Genomic DNA, 18,594 nt, shown 5'->3' with positions numbered 1-18,594 from the left:
CCTGGGCTTCTCCTGGGCAATTAATATTTTGGGATCTTGTGGCTAGAGTGGAGCTTATGATAGCTCGGGTTTCCCTCTTTGCTTTGGCCACTAGGAAGCTCAATCTTGATAACTTATCCGAAATTTGACCTTGTTCATTGCAGCCTCGTTCATCTTGTGCGTCCTGGGCCTAAGCACAGTGACTGATGCACAAGGTGTATGCTTGCTGAATCAAAAAGATGAGCGTAGAAATCAGTGAATGGACAGACCCTCCACATTGCTCAGATCCTGCCTGAGTTGGTCCTTATCGTCAACATAGAATTTACACTTTCATTCGCATATGACTTCCCCCACCTTATGTACCCCTTCCACTGTCATGGCTAATTACTGGCATTTGCTTCCTCTAAAGCAGTTCAGTTTTCCTCCAAGTTCATCTGGAGCAAGTGTGGAGAGACCCATCTCAGGGCATGGAGGGGAGCTCTGGGCTCCACCCATAATAAGGCCCCATGGACAAGCCCTCTGGCTCTCTGTGCCTCAGCTTCCTCATCTGCCCACAAGACTTCACGACACAGCCCTCCCAGACTCCGGTGGTCGGGTCTTATTTCCAGCAGCTCGTGCATAGTTCACAGAGGCCCCATCACCGTGTGCATGAGTCCAGCTCCCACTTACCCACATAGGCCTTGACTAATATGTCACCCCCTCACTGCTGAGTGGGTGACCGGCCCTGCACTGCCCCAGAGCGGGGGACGCGAATCCAACTGACTGTGCTTCTGAGCATTGACTACGAGCTGAGCATGTGGTCTGCTAATCCTCATTCATTCACTCTAGAGTGTTTACTGAGCATCTACTAGGTCCCAGGCCCTGGGCTGGGACTGGGACCCAGGGCCTGGGATCCTACAGCAAGAAGGCCGCCCAGCCCAGTCTCAACTCTCACAGGCTAGCTGACAGCGCGGGGAGAGCCGCCAGGTCCTGGGGGGCACTGGGGCTTTATGCTGAAAGTGATGGAAGTCTCGGAGGGTTTTAAGCAGAGAGGTGACAAGATCTGATTTGTGTTTTGAGCAGCTGACTCGCTCCTGTCGGGAGAAGGGTATGTTAGTATGGAGAGGCAGCCTCTGGCAAGGAGGTGGCTGTCAGCCAGGGAGGAGGGACCAAGCCGCAGTGGCCATGCTGGGCCCAGCCTTCTCCCTCGGACCCGGGCCATGGCCCGCATCCTGAGCGCCAGCCCGCCTCTGGCTGGGCAGATGGAGGCCCTGGTCTGCACAAAGCCTGGGCGAGGGTGGGGCTGGCGCCAGAGGGCCCTCTTGCTCTCCAGACACAGTGCACCCCAGGGCATGCCTGACGGGAGGATCCGGGACACTGACAAAGCCAGTCCTCAGCCCCCTCCCTCCCACCGGTCTGTCCCTACGACCTCATCATCATCACGCGAACCCAGAGTGTCAGGACAGCACTGCAATTTGCCCGCAGGATTCATTCCTGTTGTGTAAAAATTAGTTTCCACTGAAAGGGCTGGGGAGACTGCATTCACTGTCCCTGTGTACAGCTGGGTGGCCCTCCATGTCGGGAAGGGGTTAGCAAGTCCTCGACCCAGTCTGGAGGGCAGGCGGGGTGGGGGGCGGGGGGGGTTGGGATGTCCAAAACGGACACCTTGCCATGTGGCTGGGGGATCGCCTGTTTATGCTCACAACCACCCGGAAGTGGGGTGGCCCCCAACAGTGACCCCCATTTTACAGATGAGGGAACAGGTCCAGAGAGTACAAGTCACCTGCCCAAGGTCTCAGGGCCAGGAAGCCACAGAGGCAGGGTATGAGCCGGGTCTCCAGGGCCCCCAGGCCCATCTGCGGCCTCTGGCCAGGGCTGGGGCACGGCTGAGGATGGTGAAGGAACTAGGACCTAGGCGGGGACGAAGGGGAGTCAGCATGGCCAAAGGGAATCCCACTTCCTCGGGAGTCTCACTTCCCCATCTCTGGGGTCATCCCTGACGGGTTGGGTTCCATCCAGGCTACCTGCCTCCTCTCCACCTGATGGGCCCCCTTCATGACACACTGGATGCTACACCGTTCCCCCTGCTGCCAAGTCAGAGGCATCTGCTTTCATCCCGAGGGGCGTCAGGGACTTCCCTGTGCATGCACACACAGTGTATGGTCACATATACACACGCGTATACGTGCTCCAGATGACCAGTGGCAAAGGCACGCACGCGTATGAACACCTAGGGCGGCTTCTCCCCTGCCCCTGCCCTCCCCCACGTCCAAGCCACCGCCATCACTCTGCTGTCCTCCCACCCGACACTGGCTCCGGCCTGGCTGAGGGCATGGCCGGAAGGGCCAGGTCCCAGGGGAGGGTCAGGCTGGGCCGAGCTCCTTGGAGCCCGTGGCAACTCCACCTGCTTTAGCCGGCAGGCCCCAGCTAGAGTGAACGAGAGGTGGGCAGGGGAGGGGTACTTCTCCCCCAGCTCGGGGCGGGCAGGTTCCCCATCCCCAACTCACCCTCTGGGAGGAAGCTTCTGGATCCCCGAAATGGGGAGCACATGATGTCCAGAGTTGGGGCAGGCGAGGGTGAGGGTGGGCCCCTCTGTGCCAGCCCGGCAGCGGGCAGGCGGGCCGGACCCTGAGGCCTGACGCAACGGAAAAAGAAATCACAGCTTATGCCGGGCCGGGCCCCCTCCCCTCCTACTCCAGCAGGAGGGCAGGCGGACAAGGTGTCATTAAGGGAGGGTTGGGCCTGCCATGCGCATCTGGGCTAAATGGAAACCTCCTTAATGCAGCACCCGCCCCACAGGTAATTTGAGGTTATGGGCTGCAGAGGGGGCATGGGGAGCCAGGGCCTGCTCGCGGATCGTCCTGACTCTTGGCCCAGGTGGGCACAGGTCTTCTAGGGTGGCCAGATCCTCAGGGAAGGAGCTGGAAGGGGGAGATACAAAACTAGTAGTCTCTCTTACAGATGAGGCAAAGAGAGGGCAGGGCTTGGGAATTCCCATTCATTCCTTCCACAAACACTCCCCGAGTGCCCTGCAATGAAGAGCAATGAACAAGACACAGAGGCTTCAGCCCCCCACAGGGTCCACTGGCCCTCGCTCCTAATACATCTTGCCCTTCAGGCGGACAGAACAGGATCTGGAGACTTGGGTGCTGAGCCATGGGCGTAGAGGGTTGTAGAGGGAGGGAGAGAACCCACCATGCATGCTCTTTAATCTCAGAGAAATGACAACCACCTCTTCCTGACACACATCACAAAGATCACAAAGTCGTTACTCAAACCCTGGACCCTCATGATTGCTCCAAGAGACCAGAAGGGGAGGGTTTCACATCCCCCTTCACAAGGGTGGAAACTGAGGCCCCGGAGGGGGCAGTGGTTTCTCCAAAACAGGGAAGTATGATGCTGAGGCCAAAGGCCCGGTTGCTTAACTCCATCCTTCCGCCCACTATTGGCCCCAGTGGCTCAGGACCCAGGAGCTTGGCTGTGCACCCTACTCACTACGGGGAGGAGATGCCGAGGCCTGGAGGGCTCCCAACTCAGAGATGGGCAGTGTAAGGGAGGCACCAAGAAAGGCAGGCAGAGGGAGATGGGCAGTGGGGCGGGGGAGGCAGACGGCGGAGCTGGGGGAGCCCGCTGGGGAAAAGAGGGGATGGAAGGTGAAGGGCAGGGCTGAGGTGCCCAGGGAGGCAGCAAGTCCCTACTCCGGAGAGTCTCAACTGGTGGAGAGTATGGGGCAAGTGTAACAACAGGACAGCCTGTCAGGACTTCTGGTGGAGGTCAGCAATGTGCCCCTTGAAAAAGCGTGTTTAACTTGATATTTAGAAGATGCAAAAAAGAAATGCCGTTTTCAGTGCCCACTATGGAAAATAACACTCCACAAAGTCTGGTCAGTGGCAGTAACAAGGAGGGGCTCAGTCTTCTGATCGGTGCCGGCGACAGTGAAGACCACAGGCTCTGGACTCAGAAGGCCTGACTTTGAATCCCTGGTTCTGCTATTTACCCGCTGTGCGTCTTTGGGCGAGTTACTTAATATCTCTGGCCTCAGTTTCCTCCCTCTACAAAATGATGACAGTGAGAGAGCTCTCACTGGATAGGGTGAGGATTAAGCACTTAGAATGACAGCTTGCAGCTGGTGCTATTATCAGCAATTCTTGATGGCTGCGGGCAGGCGGAGCAGATAGAAAGTTCGGGAGATGCATGAAGTGTACGGATTACGTAAAAGGGGCCGAGAGTTGAAACTGGTTGAGAAATATGGCTCTAGGCTCCCCTTTTCAACCGGAAGACACCGGGCTGGGATGCCAGTGGCGGGCAAGATGGTGGCTGGGGGGCCAGGGAGGGGATAACGGATGGAGGCCCCACCAGGTGCATGCCTCAGGGCCTTTGGGTCCTCACGCATGCAGAGAATCCCGCTCCGTGGGGTCTCGTCATTGACAGCAGAGACTCCAGCGGTGGTGGCCCCAGGCTCTCGCAGCTCCACATGTGTTTCCCAGGTGGGCCACCTCAGCATCTCCCGGGAGCTTGTCAGGAATGCAGCATCCTGGGCCCCACCAGACCTGCTCAGTCAGAACCCCTAGAGTGGCACTTAGCAACCTGTGTTTTAACAAACCCTCCTGGTGATTCTGCGGTGGGCTAAAGTATACACAAGGGCCAGTGGGGTGGCTAGGTGGGGCATCGTGCTAAAATGCAGATTCTGATTCAGCAGGTCTGGGAAGGGACCTCAATGTCTGCGTTTCTAACCAGCCCCCAGCATGCTGAGGCTGCCCATCTGGGACCATGCTTTGAGCACTGAGCTCCTAGATCCAAGGTTGCAATACGGCCACCTCATGGCTGGCCACGTCCCAGGGAGGGCTCTGGGTTAGCCCGCGCTTGGTGTAATTAGGCAGATGTCATATTTGGTCCTCATACCAGAACAGTTCCCAGCCAGGTCTCTGCAGATCTCTGAGTTTGCGATGTCCCGTCTAGAGGGTGACACTGTTGGCCAGAGCCCTCGGAGAACGAGATACCTGGTCCCCACTGGCCCTGATGGCTACACTGGCAGAATTTCTGGGGTCGGATTGTGTCTTGACTGTGTCCAGATCTAAGTCACCTCCTTTGCCCCATTTCCTAGACACGATGATCCAGGAAGACAAATGGCAACTGTATGAGTCTTCCCCAGAGAAAACAGAACCAATAAGATAGCTATATATAGAGAAAGAGATTTTAAAGAATTGGCTCATGCAGTTGTGGGGGCTGACAAATTCTAAATGTGTAAGACAAGACGGAAAGCTGGAAATTCAGGTCAGAGGTGACATGGCAGTCCTAAGTCCAAAATCCACAGGGCAGGCCAGGCAGGCGGGAAACTAGGCAAGATTTCTATGTTGCAGTTGCACTATATATATATATATATATATATACATATATATATATATATTTTTTAAATAAAGTCTGCCCCTGACGTGGGGCTCGAACTCACGACCCAAGATCAAGAGTCGCATGCTCTACCAACAGAGACAGCTGCCAGGTGGGTGCCCCTCTATGTTGTAGTCTTGGGGCGGAATTCCTTCTTCTTGGAGAAAGTCTTTGCTTTTCTAAAAGGCCTTCAATTGATTGGATGAGGCCCACCCACATCATGGAGGGTAATCTGCTTTAATAAAAGTCTACTGCTTTAAATGTGAATCATATCTAAAAAATACCTATACAGCGACATCAGACTGGTGTCACCATAACCTCGCCACGGTGACACATAAAATTCACCATCACTACAAACTTCAGCTCCTAGGAGACCCGCACGGGACAGGAAAACAGGGTGCTGGGGCTGGAGTTCTGGGCCAGCCCTTCCTAAATGTGGAAGCGAGGTGGGCCTACCCCTAGCTGTCAGCTGGAAGGGAAAAGAGGAGGCTGCTGTGGTTTTTCTGTTGGAGAAATAGTAATAAACTGAGAGTAATAATAACGCTTGCCCCAGGCCCTGTGCTGAGTACAGGATGGACTTAACTTCTACAGCTCCACAACATCCTTGAGCGAGGTGTTAGCACCACTCCCGTTCTCCAGATAAGCAAACTGACGCTTGGAAGGTTTTGCATTCCAGAGCCTCTGCTAAGATGACTCCGGATAAGTCCTTTGGTCCTTCTGGATCTTAGTTTTTCTTAGCCATCGACTAGAAAGTACAAAAGGCCTGACACACTGTAGGTGCTGGCTCAAGATGAGAAAAACCTCTCCGACAGCTACAAGCTGTCCACGACGTGGAGTTCCAGCCCCACGTCTGCGTGCCTCTGTCATTTTGCATACGCTTTTCCATCTGCCTGGAGTGCCCTTCCCCCTCGTTCACTGCACTCTTTCATTCTTCAAACTGAGCTCGGCAAAACCGAATGCCATCGGTGCCATGGTGTCCCCCTCACCCCCCTCTGCCACCCCCAGGCCGACAATACCAAGAGGGTGACAAGGGTCCCTGGAAGTCTCATGCTGCCAGTGCGAGTGTGGACTGCTGCAACCACTTTGGAGGAATATTCAGCAGGTCTACAGAAGCTACATCACAGGGGATGCCCCCGCAATGCCTGGCAGAAACATCATGCACGTAAGTTCACCAAAGGCCCCTCGCAATGACTCTCGCGGCAACACTATTTCTAGGAGCCCCAGACTGGATATGCCCCGAACGCCCACCATCAGGAGGAAGGCCAAGGAAACGGGAACGCCCACACCGTGGATTATACTGCGGGTCTCCTGGACATGCCGAGCACACAGAGCCAGACATAAAGGAGTACACGGTCCTGTCTGATTTCCTTTATAGGGAGTGAAACAGGCAATACAGGTCTATGCTGCTGGGAATGGAAGAGTGGTGGGACGGGTAGGGGGCGGGGTGCTTGTGACCGGAAGGGGGCACTGGGCCGGGGAGAGGGGGGCTCCGGAGACCGTCGTGTTTCCATGCCTGGGTCTCAGGCGCCGCTGACAGATGCTTTGGTTTGTGGACTGTCCCTGAGTCGTACCGTGGGACGTCTGCTCCATTTCTGGACATTTTATACTTCAGGGAAATGTTGTAAAACCAAAAACTCGGGGACTCCTCTACAAAGCCCCTCCTGAGCCCCTGTCCTTGGCGGGAGGCAGTGACATTGTCACCGTACTGTCACCACTGGCTTAGGAAATGTCACCGTCCTTTGCTGAAAGTGAGGAAAGGGGAAGGGGACTACAGGTTCTCAGAACACCGGGGTTGGCGAATTCTGGGATCTCAGAATCATGATCTGTGTCTGAATCTCCCAGCTGAAAGGCTTTAGAGCGTGTCTGGTCTCACCTTCCAGGCACACCCCAACCCCAGCCACAGCCCCAGCTCTCTGGGGACGGGGGTCCAGCCCTGAGCTGCTCACACCCCTAGGCCCTCCCTGCAAGCCCGGGGCTGCACCAGCTCCCGCCAGGTGGCACGCAGCCCCCAGAGAGTGGGTCCGGGCTCTCGCCAAGGCGGGGGGGGGGGTGGCATCTCGACACCAATCACTTCTCTACCTTGGCTAAGGCTCCGCACTCCCGACAGGCAGCCGGGCCATTATGGGTATAAATATAACCACAGACGCACAGCGAGGGAGCTGCAGCAGGGGTCTGACACCCCCGCCCCCAGGCCCCCAGCTTCCACCAGACTACACCCAGAGAGGGAGGCTGTTCTCTGCAGCGCCCCTGCCACCGCTGCCGCCAATCACCAAAGCTCTGGTCCCTGGGGAAGGGGGCCTCCCCACTTCAGCTCAACCTTGGTCCAAAGGCCTTGGCCCGTGTCTCCCCAGCCTATCACCAGGCTGCCAGGTGGCCCCCGCCGCCAGGTGGCCCCCATCCTCCCCACTCACCCCTCTGGGAGTCCAGGCACTGGGTTAAGTCCTGCTTCTGCCACCTCCTCCTTCCTTGGCCTCAGCTCCTTGGTCTGCAGAGGAGCAGGGGCCTGCCTGCCCTGCCGCCTCCCAGGAAGCGAGACAGGGGATGGGTGTGGAGGTACTCTGGGATGCAGAAAGTACTTCAGGGAACTTGGGAGTGGGCCTGGTAACGAGCTCGGAGGCTGGACCAAGCTAATAATGGAGGAGGGAGGGCATGGTGATGGTGGCCACCGGCCAGAGCCATTCCAACCTGGCTTCATTCGAAGGGGGCAGTTTCAGGCACGGGAGCAGCCCTGGGCCCTCCTTCCCTGTGGTGCCCATGCTCACCTGGGGACTACCATGGGGAGACTAGAGACAGGGGCTCCCCAAAAGTGTGTTAACTCTTGTAAGTTCCTTGCCCTCTCCGTGCCTCAGTTTCCCTGCCTGTGAAGGGCTTGGGCTCCTTCCAGCCTTGAGGAGTCTACACATACCCCTCAGTCTTCCCTGGGCTGCTCTGGGCCTCAGCCCCAAGCTCCCACCCAGAATCTCTGGGCTGACGGACCCTGAAAGTCACCTGGGCTCAGCCATTACCGAGTCCCCTCATGGGTTCCTGCATGGGTGGCTAGGCACCGCTGCTCACAGCCCTCCACATGTGGGGCTCTCCCCACTCTGCGTTGACGGCTTCCTCCTGTTCTGTAGTTTTCATGCTGCCCAGCCCACACCCTACCTCGCTGAAGGGCCACCCTCAGCTCGACAGCGGGGACGGGTCTCTCTGAGCCAGAGAGCAGGTGCTATATCAGGCCCATGCCTCCTCAGCGAGTCCTTCTGGTCAGGGACATCACCATCTGCTCTTGGGCTCTGGGTCCCAGCTCCCGGAAGTCCTCCCTGAGGAGAAGGAGAGAGTAGCACGGGCTCAGTGTGCCTGGTCCTGTCCTGAGCTTACAGCATTCCACTGAGGCCTCCCTGCGGTCCCAGGACAGGTGCCCTCTTACTAGCACCCCATTTTACAGATCGGAGAACTGATGCACAGAGAGGTTACGTAAACCGCCTATTAGAGGTTGAATTATGTTCCCCTAAAAGCTAAGTTGAAATCCTAACCCCCCAGGACCTCAGAATATGATCTTTTCTGGAAAGACAGTGGCTACAGATGTAATTAGCTAAGATGAGGTCAGATGGGAGTAGGAGGGGCTCTTGATCCACTATGACTGGGGTCAGGGCCCCGAGGGAAGGAGACAGAGAGTGGAGGGAGTGATGTTGCCACAGCTCCCAGGAGCTGGAAGAGGCAAGGAAACACCCTCCCCTAGAGCCTTTAGAGGAGCAAGACCCTGCCAACACCTTGAATTTGGACTTCTGGCCTCCAAAACAGAATATATTTCTGTTGTTGTGAGCCACCCGGTTTCGGGTCCTGTGTTACTGCAGCCCTAGAAAACTAATACACTACCCAAGGTCATCCGGCTAGTCCATGGCAAACCAGAGTGTGACACCAGGCAGCTGGGCTCCCTGCGTCCACGGTGCAAGGCACACCCTTCTCCGAGGAGCCACAGGGGTGATTTGGAGAGATGGCTGCGGGCCCCAAAGGAGGGAGGGGTCAGATGGTGTCATCTGCTGGGAGCTGAGCATGCTCTCTCCTGCATCATGAGGAGGGGACAGCCAGGTCACAGCGGGCAAGACACAAGGACCACCAAGGCAGAAAGAGGGCTCTTGGAATACACTAAGCATGTTCCTACCTTAGGGCCTTTGCATGTGCTGTCTCCTCTGTCTGCGGCCCACCTCCCTCTTTCATTCCTTCAAAAATATCCACTGAGCACCTGCTGGGCACCAGGCACAGCTGGGACACAGCCATGAACCAGAGACCACTGCCATGGATCAGCATGCCCGCTCCAATGTCACAGCCTCCTCCTTGAGACGCCTCCCTGATGCCTCCCACAGCGCCCCCCCACCCCACCCCCCTCACTTCATCTTCCTTTATTCTCTTTGAGGCATTTTCTGCTATCTGAAGTCTTCCTGCCTCCTTGCCATTTGCAGGACCCTCTCTGTCCCCCCATTCCACTCTGAGCTCCATGGCGGTGCCCTAGCTTCAGCACCGTCCCTGGCCCAGAGGAGCTGCTCAATAAACCCTTGCTGAGTGACAACCAGGTGGCGCACAATGAACGGAAGGTGGGGCCCAAAGCCACGGTGGAAGAAGAATCATGGCCCTCTCTGGTTTACAAGCCCTTTCAAAGCTGCCTGAAGAACCCCATGAAGAAAGCAGTGGGGAGAGCTCCTGGTAAGGAGCCCCATTTCCTAGACAAAGAAACTGAGGTCAGAGGGGTTAAGAGCTGTGGCCCAGGTCACGCGGGGAGTGGGTGACCCTCCCCAGCGCACCTCAGCCCCCTGGGGAGGCAGCGCACGGCATCAGCAGCCACCTCCGCCTCCTCCAGCCCCCAGTCCTTCGGTGCCAGGCAAATCCCACCCTCTCCGGACGCAACGTGGGCGGCCCCAGCCATTCATCTTATATTTACCGGGCACCTCTCTAAGGGCAGGGAAAGGGCCCTGAACAAGATGGGCACGGTCCTGGCCCGTCCATGGGGCTGCCCCTCTTTGGGAAGAGGGGCAGATAATAAGCTGATACACAAATGAATAAATCAGGTGAGCGCAGAAGGTGGCTAAGCCCTGAGAAAAATTAAGCAAGGTGATATCCAGTGAGTGAGCAATTAGCAGCTAATTAGCCTCATCTCAGACCCTGGAGGAAGAAGGTGAGGACAGAGCTAGTGGGGAAACTCTCCAGAACACCAAACAGCACCGAACAGCACAGTCCACTTGACTCCCACCCCGGAAGCAGGGGCTGAGTGGCTCAAAGAGGGGAGAGGGCACTGGGCTGAGAACGAGGAGGCGCCTCAGACCCCCACCCTGTTCTTAGGCAGTACAGGACCTCAGGAAGCCGTGACTCCCCCCTTAGGACCCCAGAGTCTCCCTCTGGACAGTGGGTGTGGGACATGGCCATCCTCGTCTCCAGCTGCTGCCTGCCAAGATCCTAGGGTGACCCAGCCTCCGGGCTCCCAAGGAGCCATCCTGTGTCCTACAGGGGGGCTGGGCAGGACAGGAGGGGATATCCTGCCCCCTTTCTGAGGCCAATTCTCCAAAGGAGAGGGAGCTGGATTCCTGAAATGATTGCCCCTGATCCAGCAGCCCCTGTAAGGGTTGGGGGTTGGGGGGGAGAAAAAGGGGGGAGTTCCATCGGGCAGCTGGGACCCTGGGCTGAGGGCTTCTCAGTAGGAGACCTTGCCTGGGGACAATGCTCCCTGCTTTGACAGGAGTGAAGGAATTCTTAGAGAATGTTCTTCTGTTTTTCCGTCACTCCTTAGAGCCCTGTGAGGCCCGCCCAAGGTGCAGGGAATGGGAAGACAATCGGATCTACCATCCCTCATGGTGTCCTCCTCACTGGGGTGGAACGTCCCCACTCAGGACACTGCACTTTGAACAGTCTAGAAGGCTTCTGAGGCTCTTCTCTCCAAGGAGGATGCAGGAGAGGGAGCAGCAGGCTGGCCTGAGAAAACCCCAGAAGGAATCCTAAATGCCCTCATCGGGCTGGTGGGTATTCCCAGGAACGATACTGACAGTTAACAGTGACCGAGTGCTTGTCACCAGACCAGTCCCAGTGCTGGCACGTGAGCCCTTTGTTGCCTAATTTAATCCTCACAACTCCCTTGAAATAAATACACAATTACCCTAAAAGATTACAAAGGTATACCGAGTATTGTTCTTACTACTTTACACGTATAGAAACTGAGGCTCTATCCCTGGCCCTCCTCTGTCCCTGAGTTTTTAAATTTTCATGGCCCCTGGGAGGGGGGGTACCTTGAAACACCACACATGCCATTCATGAAGCGCGCCCCACTTTGCAGAACCCCTGTGCCCGGCTGCAGCCTCCCAGCAGCCCTATAAACTGTAATGTGTCATAGTTTGCTTCATTTTACAGATGGAAAAACCCCCGAGCCCAGTGAGTGAGAAGGCACACAAACAGGAAGTAGCAGAGGGCAAGGAGAATCCAAGTGTCAACGTTCTCAGTCCCTGGTTCTTTCCATGGCCAGACCTGCGGGGGGGGGGGGGGGGGGGCAAGGGGGACCCCTCCCACCGCCGCCAGCGAGGCTGCCTGCCTGGGGCAATACCAGAGCACACTGGGCCCTACGTCAGACGGATTGCAATAAAACCACTCCTTTATGTTTGCACCCAGCCTCCAGGCGCACAGGTCCTTGACCATCAGCCCATTTTACAGATAAGCACGGGGAGGCTGGGGGCGGGGGAAGAGTGGCCCCGCAGCTCACTGCTGGGTGAACATTCAGACCCAGGTCTCCCAAAGCTGCCCAACAAGACTGGCCACAGGCAGGCTGCAGCTGCTGAAGGTTACAAAGGGGTTCCTCCCCCCAGTTACTGAAGCTGTGGGTACCCCAAGGAACAGAAAAAGCACTCCACCCATGGGTGACAGCCCACACCCCTAAGGCAAGCAAAAACTAAGGGCAGACAAAACAAAGGGCCGCTCATAATTCTCCCAGATCCTTCGCCGGTGTCACTCTCCCCAAATACAGAACAGGGCTGGGAGAATCACAGGCAGCAGGATGAGCCCTCAACTGGCTACCAGAGCCCCGGGGTCCAGTTCCCACTTGTGATCTTGGGCAAATCACAGCCCCCTTCCAAGGAGCCCCTCTCCAAGGAGCTTGTCCAAGAAGGGGGGGGCAGAGGGCGGGGCTGAGGGATGGGATGGGATGCGAAGAGCGGAGTAAGACACCTCTAGTCTCAGAAAAGCAGGGCTGCAGGGAAACGGAAAGGAATCAGGAGCTTCGCTCTTTCTCTCTCCCCATGTCCCCCCACCCCACCCCCTTAACCACAAAGGTGCCAGACAGCTTTTGCGAAAAAACTAGTTTGCAAACACACTTCGACTTCTGGGAAGCTGCCCAGCTCCACTCCCTCCCTTCATTCCTTCTTCCTGGGCTGGGAGCTGGCTCTCCGGCAGGGCGCTGGGGCGGGGGGACTGGGGGTTGACAGCAGGGTGCGGGGGGCCAGGGGCCATCCCGACCCCAAGTCTTCGGCAGCTGCGATGGTGTCGAGGACTCTACCTTCCCGACGCCCCCAGGCTCCCGGGGAAGGTAGGAGAGTCCCTAAACAGCTGGGCTCGAACCCCGAGGGGCGCCACCGTCCCGCACCCTCCCCACTTTGCCCCGGGACGCAGCCGGAGCGCCCCCGCGTGGCCGGGTCGCAGCTGAGTCACCCAAGTGCCCGAGCGTGGGTGCGCGCGGGTGGCGGGGGCTCGGGGCGCTACGGCCCGCGAGGCGGAACCCAGCTTCCTTCCAGCCCGCCACCGGCGCCAGAAGCCGAGCCCCAAGGCCGAACTTAGCGCTCGCGCCAGGGCGCCCCGCCCGCCCCTGGGCCGCCCGGGCCCCACTCACCGCGGGTCCCGCGGGCGCCGCCGCCCTCACGGCGCGGCCGCCGCTGCCGCTGCCCGCGCTCCGGGCCGCCGGGGCATCCCGGGGCGCTCCCCTGCTCGGCGGGGCCCGCAGGCGCGGGACGGACTCACGGCGCTGTCCGCGCGGCCCTGGCCAGCTCGCGTGCGCTCGCAGCCGCTCGGGGTCCCGCGCTCCTCCGGGGCGGGCGGCGGCGGCGGCGGCTCGGGCTCCTCCCTCCGGCCGAGAAGGGGCGGGGGTGGGGAGGGAGGTGGGGAGGCGAGGCGGGCGCTTCCTGGAGGGGCGAGCGCTCCCCACGGGCGGACCGGGGGCGCTGTCCCGCCCGCCGCCCGCGGCTCCGAGTCCGTGGCCGGCGCGCCCTAGCGCTCCGGGCTCTCGGCGCCGCGGGGGCCGAACACCCGGGGTCGGAACCCGAGGGTCCGAACGCTCGAGGCCGGAATCCGAGGGTCCGAACGTTCGAGGCTGGGACTCCGCGGATCGGAGCGCCGCTGGTTCGCACCCTCCCTGGCCGGCCTCGCCGGAGCCGCGGGCACCTCCGAGTTCCGAGCACCGTGCGCTCACGGCCGCGGATGCGGGAACCGAGGGGTGGGCTCAGCCCGGGGCCTGCGTGGGCCCCAGCGCGCCGCCTGCGGCCTCGACCCCCAGGGCCCTGCTCTGCGCCCTCGGGGGGTTCACCGCAGGGCTAGGTTCTGGGCCGCATTGAGCAGCACTAGGACCGCAGTGTCTCTCTCCCGCCCCCCCCTCCGCCCCTTCCGTAGTAAAAGAGCTCGGCATTTTCTTGTCGCCAGACACTGAGAAGATGACACATATTTCTCTGGCAGAGACGGTAGGATAAAGACAGTTTCAACAGTGCCTGGGGCTAATTAGCGGAAGCATAATTAAGGGGGCCTTGAGGCCCTGGCACCGAGTCCCCCCTTTCTGAGAAGGCCTTCTTTTACCCTAGAAGAAGCTCCAATTCTTAAGAAATGCATCTGTCACCGGGCGCTCCTGCTGCAGACCACTCCCCACCCCCAATTCATGGCCTCGGCCGACTGAGCCTCATTTAACCAGATTGTGGGAGATCTGGCGGCCCCGTCCAAAGCCCTTGGCCCTGCGGCTCAAGGACCGGGCGCTTGGGTTGTGGGTTTTCCATTCCAGGTAGGAGAGGGTTAACTAGGAGACTCACAGGGCAGCCTGTGAACCTCCCTCCAGTCTGAGTCACAGGCATTTGGCAGCCTTAGAGGGGCGGCCACTAAGAAACCCCAGGGCTCTGAGCTTTGTTCTCTGCCTGCCTGTCTCCCATCCATCCTTCCTTTCTCCAAGCTCTCCTCACCTTTCCTCCACCGAAGTCTTCAAACCCTCAGCCCAGCTGCGGGGCAAACCAATCTACAGGCATACTTAGACCCAGCTCCAGCCCCACCTCCCCCAGCAAGCTTTCCTGATTGATCTGGCCCCCAGCATCCCTTTCCTCTCCTTGCTTCAGAGCCACAGGAGGGGCAGGTCCTGGGATGAACAATGGTGAACCCTAGCACAGTCCCTCCCCTCAAGTTCCTCTCCTCTCTGGAGCAAGCCCATGTCCCAGGTAATTGTATTATTTTGTGAAAAGTGCAAAAGGTGGAGGTGGGGTGGCAGAGAAGACCTAACTCAGCCATGGAAGTCAGACTTACCCTGGAAGCCCTGAAGGATGAGGTAGTTGGGCCTGCCCAGGGTGAAGAAGATCCTGGATCCCTGACCAAAGGGACAGAATATAATAAAGGTCAGAGATCAGAGCAATTCCGCTCCTAAGTAGCTGCCCAAGGGAAATGAAAGCCTATGTCCAAACAAAAACTCCTACACAAATGTTTGTTCATTGCAGCGGGGTTCAGAATAGCCAAAAAGTGGGGACAACTCAAATGCCCATTAAGCGATGACTGGATAAACAAAATGTGGTCTATCCATACCATGGAATATTATTCAGTCATGGAAAGGTGTGGCGTGCATACGATCTGGACAAACTTTGAAACCATGATGCTAAGTGAAAGGAGCCAGTCACAAAAGACCACATATTGTCTGATTCCATTTCTATGAAATGTCCACAGTAGACAAGTCCACAGACACAGAAGGCAGCTTAGTGGCTCTCTTGGCCTGGGAGGAGAGACTGGGGAGTGATTGCTATTAATGTGGGGTTTTGAGCACCTGGGGGGCTCAGTCTGTTAAGCGTCTGCCTTCGGCTCAGGTCATGATCCCGGGGTCCTGGGATGGAGCCCCACATCGGGCTCCCTGCTCAGTGGGGAGTCTGCTTCTCCCTCTGCCCTCCCCCCTGCTCATGTGCTCTCTCTTTCTTGCAAAAATAAATAAAATCTTTGAAAAAAATATGGGGTTTCTTGAGAGATGATTAAAAATGTCCTGAAAGTAGATGATAGTGGTGGTTGCAGACTGTAGGTACACTCAGCCCATTGACTTGTATACTTTAAAGGGGTGAATATTATATCTCAAGAAAGCTGTCTAAAACGAAGTCAGGGATCAGGAGAGGCCAGAGGTCAATTGATGAAGGCCAAGTGTCCATCATGTGTTGATTCTACACTCTGTCCTTGATCCACACACAATGCAAGGCTGTTACAGCAAAATGTTGAAGGGAGTCTTTCCTCGCCGTGGTAGAGGTCTCTCTGCAAAACCAGAAGGCCTCGATTTCCTGAAATAGGTCTATATTGTGTGTGTGTGTGTGTGTGTGTGTGTGTGTGTGTGTGTGTGTGTATAAAGCACCTGCTGTCTGGGTGTTTATGTCCACAGTTCAGGCCGTCTGGACAGACAGATGAGAATAACCAGGGTTGCCTATACACTTCAGTGTGCTTGTGAATTGAAGACACTCCAAAAGAATGTGGTGTACCAGGCCCTGGCTGGCCTCAGGCATGCGTGAGGGGGTTGAGGATGGAGAGTGTCCTGGTTATTGATGCTGCATCCCACAAATCACCCCAAATCTTATTATCTATCTCTCAAGGCTCTGGGGTGGGGGGCGATCACCTGAGCTCAGCTGGAGTGGTTCCTGTTTAGGATTTCTCAAACAGTTGCAGTCAAACCCTGACAGAGGCTGGAGTTCTCTAGAAGGCCTACGTCTGGCCGTTGATGCTGACTGTCAGCTGGGACCTCAGCTGGAGTTGTCCACTGAACACCTATCCATGACCATTCAGGTGGCCTGGGCTTCCTCAGAATATGGCAGCTGTTTCCCAAGAGTGAGCAGCATCCCAAGAGAACCAGGTGGAAGTCTTGTTATCTTTTATAGAACCTTAGCCTTGGAAGTCATAATCCGTCACTTCTGCTGTAGTTACCAGCTCGCTCATGGGCCCGCCCCTCAGTGAGAGGACTGTCACTGTCATGGGAGATATGGTGGTGGCCATCTTCAGAGAATATCGTCTGCCACAGGGAGTTGATATGGAGATATATCCATGATGGAGACATCCCCTCAAGAATCTCCAGATTTGAGGCATGGAGTCGTGGCTCTGGGTTTGAATCCCAGTCACTCTAGTTACTGCCTGGGTGAGATCACTCAATCCTCTGGGCCTCAGTCTCCTCCTCAGTAAAATGGAAGGATAGATTTAGTATCTGCTTCTTGGGATGCTTGTGGGAATTCAGCGAGACCCTTATGTGGTTGGAATAGTACCAAGCATGCCTAGACACCGGGACTATCTTTAAGTTCCAGAGCTGTGGTCGCTGTAATGCAGGGATGCCCCCTTCTAGGGTCAGGATGCCCAGGCACCCCCTGCCCTTCCAGTCAGCCCCAGACACCTCCATCTGCCCCAACCTTGCGCTGAAATATTCGGGGAGGGGGGTGGGGACCCCGGTTGGCCTTTGTTCTCTAGTGAAAGCACCTTTTCTGTTGCCTCCTCCTCAGGGCAAAGGTCACTTTCTGGGCAGCCAGGGCAGGGCTGGAATTTGTGTGGGATGAGCCACAAGGTACAGTTTCCCAGGGCCAGGGCCAGGGAGGACTCCAGTTCTAGAGGCTGGAAGTCACTTGGGCTGGGGGCGGGGTGCTTCACTGGCTGGGGAGGCTGCCGGGCCGGGAGGCAGACCAGTTGTCCCCAGAACTTCCTGAGCCCAGCCCAGGGAGGATCTTTACCAAAGCAGCTGTGCAAGGTCTTTTCCTGGAAGCTCAGGGATGTGTCCAGAGGGTGTGTCCAACTCTGGCTGGGGTGGGGCCACTGCCCTCTGGCCTGGTCTTGGCCTTTGCAGGGGGGTTGGGGGCAAGAGCAGTTCTAGGTAGAATGCACAGCCCTCCAGACTTGGGTGGGGGGCTCTCTGAAGAACACATAGACCTGCAGACCAGTTAAACCCCCAGCCAGGACCACCTCAACTCTCTTCCCGTTCCATGACTGGAATTGCAGCTCCACGGAATACTGGCTGTGTGACCTTGGCAAGTCTTCTTCCTCTTTGGGCCTCGGTTTTCTCCTTTGTAAAAACAGGAGTAGACTCTTGCTCCGATGATGGCTATGGGTCTGCAGGAGGTCACGGATGGTGGAAGCCCTACAGAACAATAACCAGGCAAGGCAGGTGACAGAGGATTCAAAACCCTCCCCGAGGGAGTATTAACCAGAAGGTCACCTTTGCAGCACTGATAAAAATGGGTCCTTGTGCCTTGTTTCAGTTTGCTCATCCCCTCACTGTACAGATGAGAAAACTGGGTCTTCCCCTGTGGGACTGAGTCGCAAAATTTGCAAGTGGTTACAAGAGTAGAGCCTAAGAGCCTTCATCTCAAGGAGAAAACCGGTTTTTTTCTTTCTCACTTTTTTTTTTTTTTTTTGGTAACTCTAGGAGATCCTGGATGTTAATTAACTTACTGTGGCCATCATTTCACGATATATGCGAGTCGAGTCCTTAGCCTGTACACTCCAACGCCTACAGTGCAGTATGTCAGGTAAATCTCACTGAAACTGGAGAGAAAAATGAGCGAACATAAAAAGTCATGAAACACAGGCTTGCTTCCTGGTGCGAGCCCTTACTAGCTATGTGCCTTCGGAGAAGTCAGGAAAAATCTCTGGGTCTCAGTGTCCTCCTCTGGAAAGAGAGGGTCACCAGGAGCCTCGGGACAAAAGAAGGGGACGGGGTCGAGCCTTCCCGAGCTTTCTCAACAGGCCTCACATTCCACGCCTGTGAGTCTCCACCTATGGCTGCACATCCGCTTTGCCTGGGGCGGGGGCGGTTCAAAATACTCTGGTTTTTAAAAAGGCGTTTGAAAAAGCTCCCCGGGTGATTCTAACTTGCAGGCAGGGGTGAGCCCCACTCCCTGGTCAACAGCCTTGCCACGCTAAGTGTGGTCCAGCAGGACAGCTATCACTTGGGCGGGCTGGGGAGTGGGTGGGGGGGCTTCTTAGAAATGCAGAATCCTAGGCCCTGCCCGACACCTGCTGAACCTGCATCTGCATGTTAACAAGATGCCCGGATGATTC

At 56.9% G+C, this 18,594-nt stretch overlaps 1 protein-coding gene across 12 annotated transcripts in view; it reads right to left on the bottom strand.

Moving 5' to 3' along the window:
* The window catches only part of CPNE2 (copine 2), a 52,744-nt gene that overhangs the window by 32,115 nt on the left and 2,035 nt on the right, over positions 1–18,594 (bottom strand). For 2 of the 12 annotated variants that reach the window (XM_088027387.1, XM_088027390.1), the window contains exon 1: positions 2,466–2,642. The exons of 1 other annotated variant lie outside the window; for it this stretch is intronic. In XM_088027387.1, coding sequence (XP_087883513.1) covers positions 2,466–2,508 — 43 coding nt within the window. In that variant the 5' untranslated portion in view covers positions 2,509–2,642. Of the gene's footprint in view, positions 1–2,465; positions 2,727–8,484; positions 8,960–13,180; positions 13,391–14,841; positions 17,672–17,985; positions 18,079–18,594 lie in introns of those variants that run through there. 9 more of the 12 variants (XM_028091318.2, XM_088027389.1, XR_003607295.2 and 6 more) reach the window with 9 other exon arrangements.

Source organism: Eumetopias jubatus, unplaced genomic scaffold (genome assembly GCF_037043125.1).
Source record: "Eumetopias jubatus isolate StellerSeaLion01/CBP00866 unplaced genomic scaffold, mEumJub1_p1.0 scaffold_10, whole genome shotgun sequence".
In the NCBI taxonomy this organism is placed as follows: domain Eukaryota; kingdom Metazoa; phylum Chordata; class Mammalia; order Carnivora; family Otariidae; genus Eumetopias; species Eumetopias jubatus.
The sequence above is the reverse complement of the archived record's forward strand: the minus strand, read 5'-3'. Positions and strand labels throughout refer to the sequence as shown.